Source organism: Ambystoma mexicanum, chromosome 7p (assembly GCF_040938575.1).
Source record: "Ambystoma mexicanum isolate Mex_15411 chromosome 7p, UKY_AmexF1_1, whole genome shotgun sequence".
In the NCBI taxonomy this organism is placed as follows: domain Eukaryota; kingdom Metazoa; phylum Chordata; class Amphibia; order Caudata; family Ambystomatidae; genus Ambystoma; species Ambystoma mexicanum.
In genome coordinates, this window is record NC_090939.1 from 577,809,883 (window position 1) to 577,825,885 (window position 16,003).

Here is a 16,003-nt window from a genome sequence, read left to right on the forward strand (position 1 = left end):
AACACCCCAGGTCTCAGCCTGCTCCTCGATCCTCCACAATCACTGATTGCACCCGGCTGACTCAAGCACCCCAGCTGCCAGAGGAGCCCCTCCAAGGACCCTCTGGCATCCAAACAGGGCAAGCAACCTTGGAGCTCAGTATAGAACCTCTCGCACCGCTGCTTTCTTGGCCACTCGAAACACTTGACTTTTTACTGTATCAATCATGTCCCATGGAGACTTATAAACTCAAGTAAAAGCTGTGTTGGCAAGATAGCTTATTGAGTTACTTCACTGGTGTAGAACATGCAGATCACAGTGATGCACTAGAGAGGATTATGCATCCACACAAATACACACACACACACACACACAGGATCCCCTTACATACCTTCCTGTACAAAAGAATCCCCCAGACTATGCATAAGCACCATATACACACATACTTTACAATTTGAAAATGCAGACACTATAATAACTTATAATGCCCACAAGGGTCAAGAACAGGCTCAGAACATACATATGCACATGCATGCTTAGAACACACACAACTAGAAACCATATATTCACAATGTGCATACTGTATGCACATAAAATATGATCGGAATGTGTGTAAGCACAATATGCACACAATATGCACACAATATAAGTGATCATAGACAATACACTCTGAATTCTAATACACACAACTTGGGGGAGTAACTAAAAAAGAAAAGTATGGAGATTTATCCAGGAATAACTTCAGGAGGGAAGCCTAATTCAATGTATGTGAACGGTCTATGCCAAGAGGACCTAATGCATTGAGTCCAGTACTCAGTCCACATTTTAATCCACATAATTTTGTGGCATTCACACCCCAGAAAGTGTACTTCAAACCACTTCTGATGGACTTTTTAAGTGTTCCAGTCCTCTTATCGACTTGGCCTTGCAGATGATCTGAAGTTTATAGAGGAGGGGCACTACAAATAGTATTATTTGCTAGCGTGTTCTGTAATATTTATGTTTCTAATCTCGAGGAATAATGATAGTCAAGTAACACTTTAGAAACACTTCAGGTGCATGTGGTTATAGTCCCCGGGCCTTCGGAGACTTCACACAATTATTGTTCAAAACAGCCTGTTGTTACCAACAGGTAACCCATATGCACTCCTGTCGAACAAAGTCCCTTTATGGTTTTTATACAATATAGTTTAAAGATTATGTCTAATACATAGATCTTTCATATGTTTTCAAAAATATATTTCATTAATAAAATTCTTACATGAAACAATGTTCTCTTTTTATCTGAATGTTCTCACACTCAATTGTTAAGTGTTAAAACAAAATTGCATAAAACATTTGATACAAAAATGTTTTTTTACAAATACAAAAGAAAGTATATAACACTTCTCATTTGCGTAAACCCATGTGATTCTACAAACAGTCAATTCAAACTCCATTGTTAAATTTGCAGACGAGTTTCAGATATACAAAACCCACCCTCAGGGCTTTGAGCTGTCTTTCTTCCCAGAACAAACTACTTTTACATGTTCATATGTATACCAAAAGTGGATAACAAATCATACTGTAACCACCTCATAGTTTCTATTTCTAATAATCTCTTACAGCATATTCACAAACTTTCCCCATATAATATAGCAGACACTAACTTCTGATGGTGTTAAGTACTACAAATCCCTATGAAAATTATGCAGTATGTAACTCAGATTAAGGTTATTCATTCTTCACTCACCCATCCTTGGCTGTTTAGGTACCCCAGTGTGGTCTTTCGCATGCAGGGCTGACTGTGCAAGGTCATTTGCCTCTCTGTAACCAATTGGAAACGGGGAAAAGGCCTTTAGAGTCATGAATCTTCAAAAATTAGATTGTGTAAAAGCACCTGTTCGATATAGGTGATCAGGTGTTTTTTAATTGCTGCAGCATGTAAGCGAATTTGGCAGATGCTGCCCGAGCCGCTTTCTGCTATCGTCTTCGGTAGTATGCAAACCTAATCTGTAAATCCCTACATTGTTTTCTCCTGCACGGGATGTGAGGCAGCCGACCGGAGTACTGGGCAGGCACCTCACACCCTTGTAAATACTTGCCGTAGCCATGGCAAAGTTCCACATGCGCAACGCCTGCTAAACTGGAGCGGCGGTCATCTTACTGTGGGATTCATAACAATTCCGATGTAACAGATTTAATTGTGCTCCACGGGACCAGAACTACAAGAGTTGAGTCCAAATATGTTCTAAGAACATGTTAATTACTCTAATTGGTGTTCTGCACTGTTCTGGGGTTTAATAGATCATTAGTATTCTGATCTCCATTCATGCTGTTCAATGGAGATGCTATTACTTTGCAAATGGGCGGAGTCTGTCCCACATTCTAGTACGCCGAGGAGTCTTATGTTGGTACTTTTCACAGGTGGTTAATGAGGTAAAGGAGTCTCTCTTGTAACTAAAAGCTAACAACATTTTATAAATTTTGTCATCGTTAATACAAAGGGCAACCATTTACCAGCAGAGTCAATTTGCATCAAACCCCCCAGGTTGAACTTCATCTGTCTATCCTTGTTACAGTAGAGTATAAAGGGCATCTGTACGCCAGCAGAGTCAATTTGCACCAAATTAGGTTGAACTTCATCTGTCGATCCTTGTTACAGTAGACATTGTTGCCAAATCGCCCTCGCCAATCTTAGGTGTCTCACTCCTTTCAGGTAGCTGACCTGCTCACACTCCAACAGGGGCAAAGGCCAATTTAAACAAAACACATTAAATCCCATTCGCTAGTCATACCCCGTGGGTTGAGGGAGTCCAACATGTCTATCCATGCAATCTCTCTTTGCAGTAGCTTCTTGTGCAAATCATCCCCTGCTCCCCATTGTCACCTGTTCTAGCATCACACATTTCAATTATGCTATATTATGTCTCGCTTCCACAAAGTGTGTAGCTACAGGTGATTTCAGGTTTTTTGTTTGTATGTTTGATTTATGCTCTGTCCACCTGGTTTTGGCCTTACGCATTGTCATCCCCAGGTACCCCACGTAGAACAGGCCACATGGGCATCTGAGGGCATACACTACATGCTGCGAGTCACAATTGCATGAGTCTCTTAACTCTATTGCCTTCCCCATGTGTGGGTGTATGATCATATTGCCTCTAATAACATTGCTGCAGTGTTGACAGTTAAAACAAGGTTGAATCCCTTTGTATTGTTCTTTTGATATTTGCATTTTGGACAGCTCTGCTCTCACTATAGTTTTTCTAAGAGCTTGGCTGTTTCTGTAAGCAAAGGTGGGAGGTTCTGGAAACACTCTTTGCAAAGTAGGGTCCATTAGTATGATGTTCCAGTTCTGCTTAACTATTCTCTTGATCTTAGTGATTTGTGTCGGGTGGGTCGTGACATATACCAAAGGTGGATTCACCTTCAATGGTTTTGGTGTCAGTAGTGTCTCCATCTGTACCTTCTCAACTATCTCTGATATGCCCTTGATCTGGTCAGTGTTGTACTTCCTCTCCAAAAACGGTAGTTGTAGTTCTGCTGCTTGTTTCTTATACTTACCTTTATTGGATATGTTTTTTCTATACCTTAGAAACTGACTAAGCGGCACGCTGCCAATTGTTCATTTTGGGTGAAAACTAAGGCTAGCATAAAGCTATTTCTATCTGTATGTTTGGTAAAGATCCTAGTGCTGAGGCCACTTTCCTCATAGTATACCTCAACATCCAGAAAATTAATTTGCGTGTCAATGGACTGTGTGCTAAATCGTATCCAGGGGTGCATGAAAATCATAATTTCAAAGAACTTGTTCTGTTCATCTACTGGTCCCCTCTAAACCCCAAATACATTGTCTATGTATCTCACGAAGATGGAAAGATGTTGTATCCATTTTGCCGAATTCAAACCGTGTTCCGTTTCTAGGTAGATCACGTACATGTTTGCGTAGCTTGGTGCCATCGCCGCCCCCATACTTGTTCCTGATAGTTGCAAATAGATTTATTATCAAATTTGAAAAAGTTGTTCATTAGCACCAATTTCAATAACGTAAGTACACATATCCCGGCGCCTGAACAAGTATCCGCTTCTAGTAGCCTCCAAGCCTGCTTCACGTATGATGTTGGTGTTACGAGAGAGGTTACGTCCATTCTGAACAGTGTGTCCAGTCCCTTTATAAACTGAATATCATTTAGTTTGGGTAGAAAATGCATAGTGTCTTTCAGGTTGGTTGGCCTCTCTTGAATCAGTGGTTGTATCATCCTATCAAGGTATTTCGCCAGGCGTTCTAATAGACTGCCCATGGTGGCAATAATGGGGCGTCCAGGAGGATTTGTAAGACTCTTATGGATCTTTGGTAAAATGTAAAATACCGGTATAACCGGCTGCAAGATTTCTAAGAATGTTCTTGTACATCTCTGTTCTCAGATTCATCCAAGACTTCTTTAATTAGCGCCCAGACTTTTTTCGTTTGATCAAATTGGATCTCTTGGTATGTCTCGTGGTCCCACATTTGTCTTTCAACTTCTTTTAAGTAATCCCCTTTATCAATGCGGACAAGGGCCCCTCCTTTGTCTGCCGGTTTGAAGAGTATCTTCTGGTTGCCAAACAATCCATTGAGGGCCTGATGCTCCCTTTCTGTGAAGTTACCATGTCTCCCATTTCAATATTCCAGGGGCGCACGTTCATCTTATTTTCACACATTTTGCTCAGTGTGATATCGTTTTTTCGCGGAGTCCGTGAGAGAGTCCAGTCTGCTGCAGTGCGAGCAGGAGAGCAGGAGACAGGAGCTGCAGCTACGGTCTACGGTCTCTGTACTCTGTTTCCATTGTCCAGTGTGCCAGTGTGCCTTTAAGAAAAAAAAGCACAATCGCCTTCAAAAACACCTGAAGAGCGCGGAGCGCGCGCGGAGTCCGTGAGAGAGTCCAGTCTGCTGCAGTGCGAGCAGGAGAGCAGGAGAGAGGAGCTTCAGCTACGGTCTACGGTCTCTGTACTAAAGTGAAGCAAGACAAAGTTTACCCCTCGATGTAATCGAGGGAGGAGTTGAAAGTAGCAGATCGGGACTGATTAATCCCGTTTTTTCCACTACTCCAACTGCCATCCTAACTGCCCAATGCTTTACGGACACAATCTTGGAAGAGTGTACAGATGGCGCAACGCCGGACTCAATAGAAGCTCCACCTCTTGTGGAGCCCGAGCCGGCGAGTGCGCCGGCTTTAGGTGAACTAGCAACTGAACTTGCTCTAGCCCAGGCGCCGGTTGAGGCATGTAGAGCCACCCTTATAGCGAACTCGGATGTGGAATCATTGCCAATACCGCAGCAATTATATCTGCGCGATCAAGCAATGCCTGCAAACGCACGCGAGACTGCTGAGAGCTTAGTGGTCTTGAAGAATGAAATGGATAGAATGGCCAAAGCCTCCATCGAAGCCCGCACCGAATCTACAAACTTACACTTACAATTTATCAACGGTGATAACGGCAGCAAAGCTAGGAGAATCCTAACTTTAGACAAAAATCCGAGGAACGGAACAAATCACTCGGAAGTTGACTCAAACAGAGATAATGAGGTATTAGAGGTGATTGAGATAAATGCGGAGGCATTTCAGTCACCCTTCGATGTAACAGACAATGAACTGCTTGCACTTGAAGCCCCAAACATTGCACTTGATCCAAACTTACTGAAATTCACTTTTCCATTGTCTACCAAACCACATGAAAACCATCGGAAAGAAAGTACGCCAATACAAAAAATCATAAATGGTGTCAAGAACTGCAACCAAATTATGGCAACTACGATGACAAGCAATGGAAATGTGTCAAATCCCTTACATTTATTAACTAGTAGCAACCCTGTATCTGGAGCAACAATCAGAAATCAGACCTTTGGTCTACAACAAGGCCTCTGTAATGTATTACCGCTAAAAGAGATAGATCTGGCAGCGCGCGAAGCACGCTTGACAAAAATACTTTTAGCCGACTTCGAAGAAATGAAAGATAGATTAACAGCAAGTTTCACTCTTGGAGCCTCAAGCAATAACAGCACTGTGGAAACTGTCTCTGACACAAATATTGAAGGCGACCAAGAACGCACCATCAGTGACAAAGTGACAGGACTGAAACAGACATCTTTGGATCAGAAGCGCAAAGCAGACCGCCTTAACTTAAATCCAGCAATTGACATAACACCATGCTCAAAAAGTCAAGGAATACACCTCTGCACTAGCGCCAATACTCGCTCAAAAACGCAAAGCCAGGGGGGAAAAGCAACTGATGTGGAAATCCAACAACGGCCGAAAAGCATTCCAACAACCAGTATGAACGAACAGAGTATTTCAAGCAAAGAGAATACTGGTAGCTTACACTGCAAAGATTCTGATTCAAAATCGAACCTATCAGCTGCGGCCGCCATACAGATCCACAATAATGTCTTGGCTGCAACATCTCTCGCCTTGATTCCATTCATAAAACTATATGAAAGCTTGAACGAATCCTCCCAAAACAACGGAGCGATCATGAGACACTTAGACGACAAAATAAACAAAATCGAAACAGAATTCGTGGCTTTCCAATTAAGACAAGAAGTCGAAAACACTCAGTCTGCCGAATACATGAGCAGGCACTTTGAACAACTGCTGATGGAACACAAAGGATCTAAATTACGCATTGAGGAAATGCTTGAAAATTTAACACAAATGCCATCACACGAAGTAGAGAAAAGAGATACTCCTATTAATATTTATGGCAGAACAGACGCAGGGATACAATGCAGATTAGATGCAGAAATACGTGATACAGAAAATGCAAATAATAAAAATTCCTTAGTCACTAGTCCAATCTTGCAAGCTCCTATTGACATAACAGGAAACAGCTCAATTATAGTTCCAAAGACACGGACTAATAGAATTACCCCTGAGATAAATAAGATTGCTAATTCTTCAAATCAATCCCTGGCGGAGGGAACCATTGATTCAACTGTTGATAACCGTAATAGATGCAGTGAGATAAACATGAACATGGGGAAGTGCTCTGAGCAGCCATCATGTTCCTCCGCAAAAGCATCATATGGCATTTTCAGCGGCCCCGCCAAAAACCTTGAGATTACGGCAAACAAAGAAAAAACAATCTCAGGGACAAATGGTCACCCAAAGAAAAAGCTAGAAAAAAAAAAGAACATTCAGACTGTTCCAAAACACAGAAGCAACATAAAACAATTTATAAGAAATCTGACTACGCCTGTGAAATCAAAGTCAACTGTAAACAAAAGCTTTGGCAAATCAAATGCAAATAGTAAAGTGGGAAAAGCTGAGACAATAGCTGAACCTAAGTGCAAATCGCTTGCAAACCCAAAAAAGCGGATGAGAATCGAATCAGACCAGAGATCTTCTGATCTTGGAGATCTAATAGAAGAACTATGTAATTTGTCTACATATGATGATAATGAGGCTGAGGAATCCCCTCGAGGATCTGCTGTGGACCTGACAAACATGTCGGCAAGTAGTTCAGACTCACCAATACAGACAAAACCAGGGAAACCGCTTTTAAAGAAAACAGGAGGCCAGAAAAGTGATATAGGTGAGGTCAGGGAGAAACAAAGAACAAATGTCGAACCTTTGTCTGGACGGAAGAGAGGTCCACCAGACTTTAACTCCAAGTCAGCAAACAACTCTCGTTCGGAATTAAATCCAAAATACACGTCCGCACATAATTGCAAGTCCTCTTCTGACTTACATGATTTTCCCCGAACTGCACTTAAGGCATCCTATCAAAAGATCATGATCGAAAACATTTTCCGAAATGAATCAGATGTTAACTTGAATCGCGGAAACATCATGCGTCTACTGCATGCAGTACCAGCGCTAAGGAATATCAGGTCCGAGGACATCCGTATTGTTGAATACTTTTCGGAAGATCGAGTTGACATTGTACTTCTCCACATAAATTCCCAAGCAGTACGTACAATGTTACTTTCTGCAAAGCAGGATCTCATGTGCTTGGGATTTGAGATCTCACTTTATGATCCAACAAATAGCCAAGGACCAACAGCGATCTCTGCGAATATAAAAGCGAAAGAAACTTTGGAACAGCGACGTGATAGCTTGAGGAGACAGTTAAAAATCATACCACTTAGTAATGCAAAGAAAAGGAACCATGACAACAAGACAAATAAGCTTTAGCGCAAAAAAAAAGGGAATTGATGCGCCTGCGACTGTGATTTCTTGGAACACAAGGGGCTTCAACCATCTATATAATGACTTTCCGGTTGATCTAACTGATAACTTCGCCATCTGTTTACAGGAAACCTGGTTGCGGGTGCCACCAACTAAAGATGGCTATGTAACATTGCTAAACCCAGCAGAAAAAAACAACAAGGGACGTCCATTTTCTGGCTTAATTACAATGATAAAATCAGGAACAAATTGGGAAATAACTGAAAAAATTAATCCAAATAGTTATGTTCAAGGAACACTACTTCAAACAACGAATACTCAAAACAACAATGAATATCTATTAATTTTGAACGTGTACTGGAATCCGTTAAAAATCTCGACTGACGCATTTATATCTGCTGTAATGCAAATAATAGATAGCCACCAACGGACCTGTTTGGACCTTGCAATAATCATATGTGGAGACTTGAATATTTCTTGGTTTGATGAACATAAGAAACCTATCGAAGAAAATTCGTTAGATGGATGCCATGGAAATAAAAACAGAACGCAATGGAGTAAAGAACTGGAAGCCCGTGACTGCATGATGGCAAATGGTCAAGTGAGAGGTGACATACCACCAAATTTCACCTGGGAGAACATGGGATACAAAAAGACCTTAGATTATTTTTGGATTTCTAGAAATGTGTTTGCAACTATCACCAATCTCCAAATTATACCTACAACCAACAGTGATCATTACCCATTAGTAATGTCCTGGTTGTTAAAACGTAAAAAGAAATGTAAGACCAACAGTAAAGCACTTGAAGTAAATCATGGGCGAAATCGTCTAAGGATAAAAGAATACCAAATTATCAAACTGTCCAATGAAATACAAGCAACAAACTATGATAACGTCGACCCTTTAAACTACATACCGTTGTTACCAAGCCTGAATACAGGCTTTGCTGGGAAAGTATCCCAAAATAATAAAGATCATAAACATAATTGGAGCCACACTTTGATAAATCAAAAAAAACAGATCAGGAAAGACATAACTAAATTAAAAAAACAGCATGGAGCGAATGTCCTGTGCCAAATAAAACAGAGAAAACAACAATATCGAAATTGGTTAAAATCTTTCTCTTATCAGAGAGATCAAGAGCGTGGCGAAGAAATGTTGGCCTTGATCAAAAAAAATAATTCAAGGGAAATATGGAAAATCCTGAATAAAGGCATGGTTAATCAGGACGCCCTAATGTCTAATGGAGTGTCCGAAAGTGACTGGATAACACACTTTCAAAGTGTCTTTACAGGAAAGGAGACACCACACCTTGAAGAGAGTGGAAATAACAACACAGACTGGGACATAATTGAGTCTAGAGAAAACATTCTAATGGCCATATCAAAATTAAAGACCTCAAGAGCTGCTGGGCCAGACGGAATCAGCAACACAATGTTAAAAGAACATAGCCATGCATGGTCCAAATTCATTGGCAAACGTTTCGTGGCGATAGCCGATAGAAAACAGGTACCGAGTTCATGGACTGAGGCAATAATAGTACCAGTATATAAGAAGGGCAGTCGTGACGATCCCGCCAACTATCGACCGATTGCCCTCCTGGACACTATTGGCAAAGTGCTGGCGACTTTCTTACAAAAAAAGCTATCTGCATGGGCCAATGAAGTCAACCTACCTGATATCAGACAAACTGGTTTCACAACGGGCGTGGGAGTAGAGAACAACCTTGTTCTGGTAAATCTGTTAAAACTCGATGCCCTAAATAAGAAAGATCAATTATTCATGGCATTCATCGACTTACAGCAAGCGTTCGATTCAATTAATCGAATTAAACTATGGCAGAAGTTGGAAAATCGAAACTGCCCAAACGCTTTGCTTCAACCGATAAAGGCACTACACTCCAATACAACAATTATGGTCTTTCCCCTTCTGTAATGGCTTGGCAGGCGAAGAACGATGGTCTGGAGGGTTGTCCCGAGCAATGCCAGTGGTTAAGATTCAGTCTAAACCTTCCAGCCATCACCTCTTTGTTTTTGCTTTGTCACCCAGAGTGGGACGGGTATGCCCAGACGTGGGTCCTGTGCCTGCTGGGCCTAGAGACCCAAGCTACTCCTCACTGATGAGGCCCAAGAAGGCCGAAACATGTTTGGGGATGCTTGTGGCCTCGTGCAGAAGGGATGTGACCTAGCAGTTCGGGCTGGACTGCCCCTTTTGGGGTGCGACCAAGCCCGATTTGCATATGGTCTTTCCCCTTCTGTAATGGCTTGTCAGGCGAAGAACGATGGTCTGGAGGGTTGCCCCAAGCAATTCCAGTGGTTAAGATTCAGTCTAAACCTTCCAGCCATCACCTCTTTGTTTTTGCTTTGTCACCCCGAGTGGGATGGGTATGCCCAGACGTGGGTCCCGTGCCTGCTGGGCCTAGAGACACAAGCTACTCCTCACTGATGAGGCCCAAGAAGGCCAAAACATGTTTGGGGATGCTTGTGGTCTCGTGCAGAAGGGATGTGACCTAGCAGTTCGGGCTGGACTACCCCTTTTGGGGTCGGACGAAGCCTGATTTACATATGGTCTTTCCCCTTCTGTAATGGCTTGGCAGGCGAAGAACGATGGTCTGGAGGGTTGCCCCGAGCAATGCCAGTGGTTAAGATTCAGTCTAAACCTTCCAGCCATCACCCCTTTGTTTTTGCTTTGTCACCCCGAGTGGGACGGGTATGCCCAGACGTGGGTCCCGTGCCTGCTGGGCCTAGAGACCCAAGCTACTCCTCACTGATGAGGCCCAAGAAGGCCAAAACATGTTTGGGGATGCTTGTGGTCTTGTGCAGAAGGGATGTGAGCTAGCAGTTCGGGCTGGACTGCCCCTTTTGGGGTGGGACCAAGCCTGATTTGCATATGGTCTTTCCCCTTCTGTAATGGCTTGGTAGGCGAAGAACGATGGTCTGGAGGGTTGCCCAGAGCAATGCCAGTGGTTAAGATTCAGTCTAAACCTTCCAGCCATCACCTCTTTGTTTTTGGGTTCTCTTTACATAAAGTTGGTTCTAGCGCTACTCTTATGCCACGTCGGATTCTTTGTGCCCTATGATACTGGGCTGGGTGGTTGCATGCAGCTTCAGAAGTTTGTCTCGGCGGATTTTCCATTCCAATTGTCTAATCAAGGCTTCAGGCTTATCTGATGTGACAAGTTCCACTCCTATGGATTTGTTTGCAGATGATCTGAGCCATGAGCAGTCTCCCTGCACTAGTTGTCCATGCTGTACTCCGTGAAAAGGAGAAAGAGGGGGGTCAAAGGCTACCCTTGTCATTGATGCACAGGCGGTCAACTCTTTTTTGCAGTGGGGCTAGTTCAACATGTATACTAGCTTAAAGACTCATAAAAAGATCACCAAAGGAATAGGAGTGTTTCCAAAAACAAATCAAGAATGTAATTGTATACATAGAACAAGGTTTAAAGAGGGGAAAATATGCCTTTTAAGGTACGAGACATATGCATAACATAAATACAACACTGGATATGCATATAAGTGAGTTAGTAAATAGTAAGTGACAATTATTTCATGCATTGCTGGAATGCTAACAATACGCAGACATGTTGTATTTATGTTATGCATATGTCTCGTACCTGAAAAGGCATCTTTTAGTATTTGGCTATTAGGTGGTGCTTAAGCGCCCCCTATAAGCCACAATTATTGCATTGGAGTAAAGCTAGGAGGGTTCTGATACGTGAGGAGGGACACACAGGTTGTGGGCATTGTTGGGTTATTTACCCACTCATTCACTGCCGATGGCCATTCTAATTTGAATGGTCGTTCCCACCCACTACCTTTCCTTCCCTGCCCAAAACACCTCCTCCTGGGATATCTGAGTTAGCTCTACCAAACAGTAACATCACCTTTGGCCTGCCAGAGTTATTTGTACACATTTTAATGAGAGTTAATGCGCAGCCAAGCGTTTTAGCTGGTATTAGGCATTTGGCAGGCACTGCGCTGCTATCATATGCCCAGGTAATCACACCATTTTCCAGCTGTTGCCATCGTATAGCCATGTAGTATCATTATGGCAGTGACTGGCAAATGCCTGTCCAATGATTACGCAAAAAGCCAATTCTTGTTTTACTTGTTCTGCCCTTTCAGGACTTAAATAAATATTCTCTTTCCCAGTCTGAGTCTTTGGAGGAACTTGATGTGGGGGCCTAATTATGCTATGAACTCTAAAGTGCGGACCTTGCTCGAGAGCAGCAGAGTACTGTACAGAGTGTGTGGGTAGCCAGCGTATGGGCTGACATCTTAACAGTAGCGCAATACTGTGAGTTATGGTCTGTGCATCAGTCTGTATATCCTTTGGGATAAGTGCTAGTATAATTAAGCCCCCGCCCCAAGTTCATCCAAAGACTCATAGTGTATTCATCTCTACAGTCACAATGTGGGTAGATGTGCGGGGAGCTCCAGCCTTCCCCACTGAACTCTTCTTCACTTCTGGTAGGTGCTTCTCCTCCCTCCATATAGTACCAGAGCAATCCTCCCTAGTAGGAGCCCACTGCCTGGTCCCTAATGGTTCTATATCTAATGATCACTGGCAGGTGGTTAACCGGTCTTGGGTATATGCCACTTTTGCCGAAAGGCACTTTTATCTAATTTGGTTTTGCTGCATTTTCTGTTGCTTTTTTTATCACAAACATACAGATGGTAGGGGGTTGGGAGTGGAAGGGGCAGTGCACAGGGTCTCCCCACGCTGGTTGGGTCAAACAAAGCAGCAAAATCATCCCAAATAAATTCTACGAAATTGTCATTCGGAAAACAAAAATCAGCAAACTTTCATAGATACCGGGTAGTGTGTTCGATCCCCCGTCCCCTGCTTCTCCCTCAAAGTGTTCAACACTTGCTGTTTTCTATGAGCAGTTACATATTGGTCGACCCCTTGTGGTCAACATATGCAGCTGATCCCCTTCTTTGCCCAAAAATCCATTTCCTCCACCTCCCCTTCTGTCCTACCACCTTTCCACCCATACCCTTGCTTTTCTCTTCTTGTCATGGATTCTTAGTCTCTTCTCCATACTCCCACATTAACTACACCCATGTAGCCCCAGCCTTTGGCACCTCTGCCCCCATCTTACCTTGTTAGAGTCTAGCCACAATGACTTCCTCATCCTCTCTGCCCTACTCCGCCACCACGCTCTCAGTTCATTTCTAGACTGGGGTCCCCTCACACCCTTCTTTCCTATGCTCTCTTCCCCCTGGACTCCTCATTTGTATCCCACCCCTTTGCCTGCCCCTAACCATACCCCTACCTCCTCCTACACCCAACTTACCCTATGTGATTCAGTTGCTGCTCTTCACTTAGTGGTCGATCGGGTGGACAGGTTGGGTATATTTTTACGTTGACCACTCCATCCTGCTGGCCACTTACTGACGACCAGGTGCTCTCAACTACAAGTTGGCTATATATTTACGTTGACCACTCCAACCTGCTGGCCGCTTACTGACGACCAGGTGCTCCCAACAATTGACCAATAGACCCAGTACACACCTAATAGCCAAAACTAAATAAACATTGTGATGTTTTTTTTCAAAACAACTAAAGCTCTTCATTGCGGCTATTGTTTCCTTCTCACTGCCCCTCATAATTTCCTCCAAAACAGTTCTGAAATATTGCTCGCTGAATCGAGAAGTAATATAAGACTAACACATATGTACACCTTGTTGATTCAGGTAGATTCGTATAGGTTCTAATAGATCAGACATACCATATTTCATATAGTTCATAATCATATTTTGTGGAACCACCTTTTCCATTGGTAATCAACGTTTTATTCTATTCTATTATAAATGGCAGATAATCCGTTCAAGGAAACTCATGAAGATTAAGCTCCTCTGCTGTATGGATGACTCATGAAGTGAAGCAAGAAAATGGCGGTCATCAGCACACAGCACTCTCACCCGCCTATGCACAGGCTCTCCATCCGTACCACAGATGAAGACATTGAAAGAATCGGAAATGGGACGAGCCGGTAAGTAACTATCACAACACTTAAAATACCATGCTTGTATCAGACCCGAATGACAGGATATCTCCCAACAAAATGCATGTGTGCATTGTGTATGAGTAGACTTGAACTTCGCCTAAACACTTTCTGTGTGGTTGTCCGACAACCATGGACACACTAGTAAGTTTCTCTAGAAAAAAAATACTTTCATGCCAAAATACTAGACATAAGGATGTAATTGGACTTTCTGACTTGTACCAAATATGTCAATTACATCTCATGGGGACGTCTTCTCACTTGGGTGAGGGACTTTTGCCAGAGTGAAGGCAAAGGCATCTCTTTTTTACCTCCTCTTAGCCACACCTGTGTGGCTAAGCACGTCTAACCACGATTCTTTATGTAAAAAGTCATGATGTTCCTGATCCCGGATGTAGGGATGAGGTTTGTAAGGTTACAGGGTCCCTTACACTTTAGAAAATCAAATTTCTTGCAAATTTCCTTCATGTAGTGTTGTGATTTAAGCATAAAACACCACCCGTACATTTCTGGGGTCCGACTTCATGTAACTGCTTGATACCATCTGCCCTGCACACAAACTGGCACACTGCAATCGTTCCCCCAAAGGCCCACATTGGGTCCCCTTCTTTCTGCTAAAATTAGAATTGTTCACCATACTTTTTGTAGTATTTTACTGTCAATGTAAAATATATCTATATAGCCTCTGTACATTTATCTCTGTAAGTAGCTATTACTTCATTGTACAGTGAGCAATCCCTAACTATTTTGAATTTTAAGACATTGGACCTCATTCCGAGTTTGGTGGTAATTCCTCATGGTTACTGGCAATTCCATCATCGGTACAGCTGCTTGGTATGGCAGATTTACCACCAGATTCCGAATGGTGATATGGCACTGTTTATCCACATTTCTGTTATCCATGGGATTCCATGGGGATATTTGTGGAATGACGCGGGCAGTAATTAAGCCTGCAATTATTCTCACCATGTTTGTCATTCAAGTCAAGGATTTACCTTCAGGAGCTTGAATTCTCCTCTTCAAGGTCCAATTAAGAATTTTCCATTGGATTAAAAATGGCAGTAACATCAGTAGCACCCCATAAATGTCAGTAATGGAATTATACCTTTTTATTTACCACACTGCCACTGGGAATGACTCTTACAGTCTAACGACTAGAGGCCATTATTCATTTCAAAGCACACATCGAGCGCTACCTGACTGCACACTTTCACCCTTACTGTCATACATGTCCATACATCATCTTCTACACGTAGCCTCTCCCGCCCACCACGTGATCGCAAAGGAATGCAGCCATCTACATGTGTCCATCCCATTTTTCAGAGGGCACACGCTGGGTACAAGATCCATTGTCTATTTGTTCAAATGAATGTTTGAGTGAAGATATCTTAAGCCCGTGGCAAGAGATGTTAGTGTTTGACATGTTGCTGGACTCGTACTCCCTGCAGCTGGTAAGGTTATGCTTGCACAGGTCTCTTCTACGGACCGTTTCTTCTAATTTTACAATACAGAAGGCTGCATTCAATCGAATGGGCAAGCAGGCTTGAGGTCTCCCTCTTGGCCTACCACAGAAATGTGAAGGCTTTTAAGACCGGGCAAGCTGTTGACAGCCCTGCTTTTTCCTTGGGGAATTTACACCACTGTCGGTGGCAGAGCAGTTGGTGAGGTTGGTCCAGAGTTGGGCTGGGAAAGCAAAGTGGCAGTGCAAACGTTTTTCAAAGTAGCCTCATATTACACCGCGTGGGCATGCTCAAGCCCCCTAATCAGGGGGATGGTGAGGGGGGGGCACTTCCCCAAAATCATGGGGGTGCAAAAATGAGTCCAAATGATGAATTTAAATGGACATTTTCCCCTATATAGAGA

At 42.9% G+C, this 16,003-nt stretch overlaps 1 protein-coding gene across 2 annotated transcripts in view; it reads left to right on the plus strand.

The window, feature by feature from the left end:
• CNGA3 (cyclic nucleotide gated channel subunit alpha 3) overlaps positions 1-16,003 on the plus strand; it is a 645,151-nt gene that overhangs the window by 198,917 nt on the left and 430,231 nt on the right. For both annotated transcript variants that reach the window (XM_069636583.1, XM_069636584.1), the window contains exon 2: positions 13,954-14,128. In XM_069636583.1, coding sequence (XP_069492684.1) covers positions 14,028-14,128 — 101 coding nt within the window. In that variant the 5' untranslated portion in view covers positions 13,954-14,027. The remainder of the gene's footprint in view (positions 1-13,953; positions 14,129-16,003) is intronic.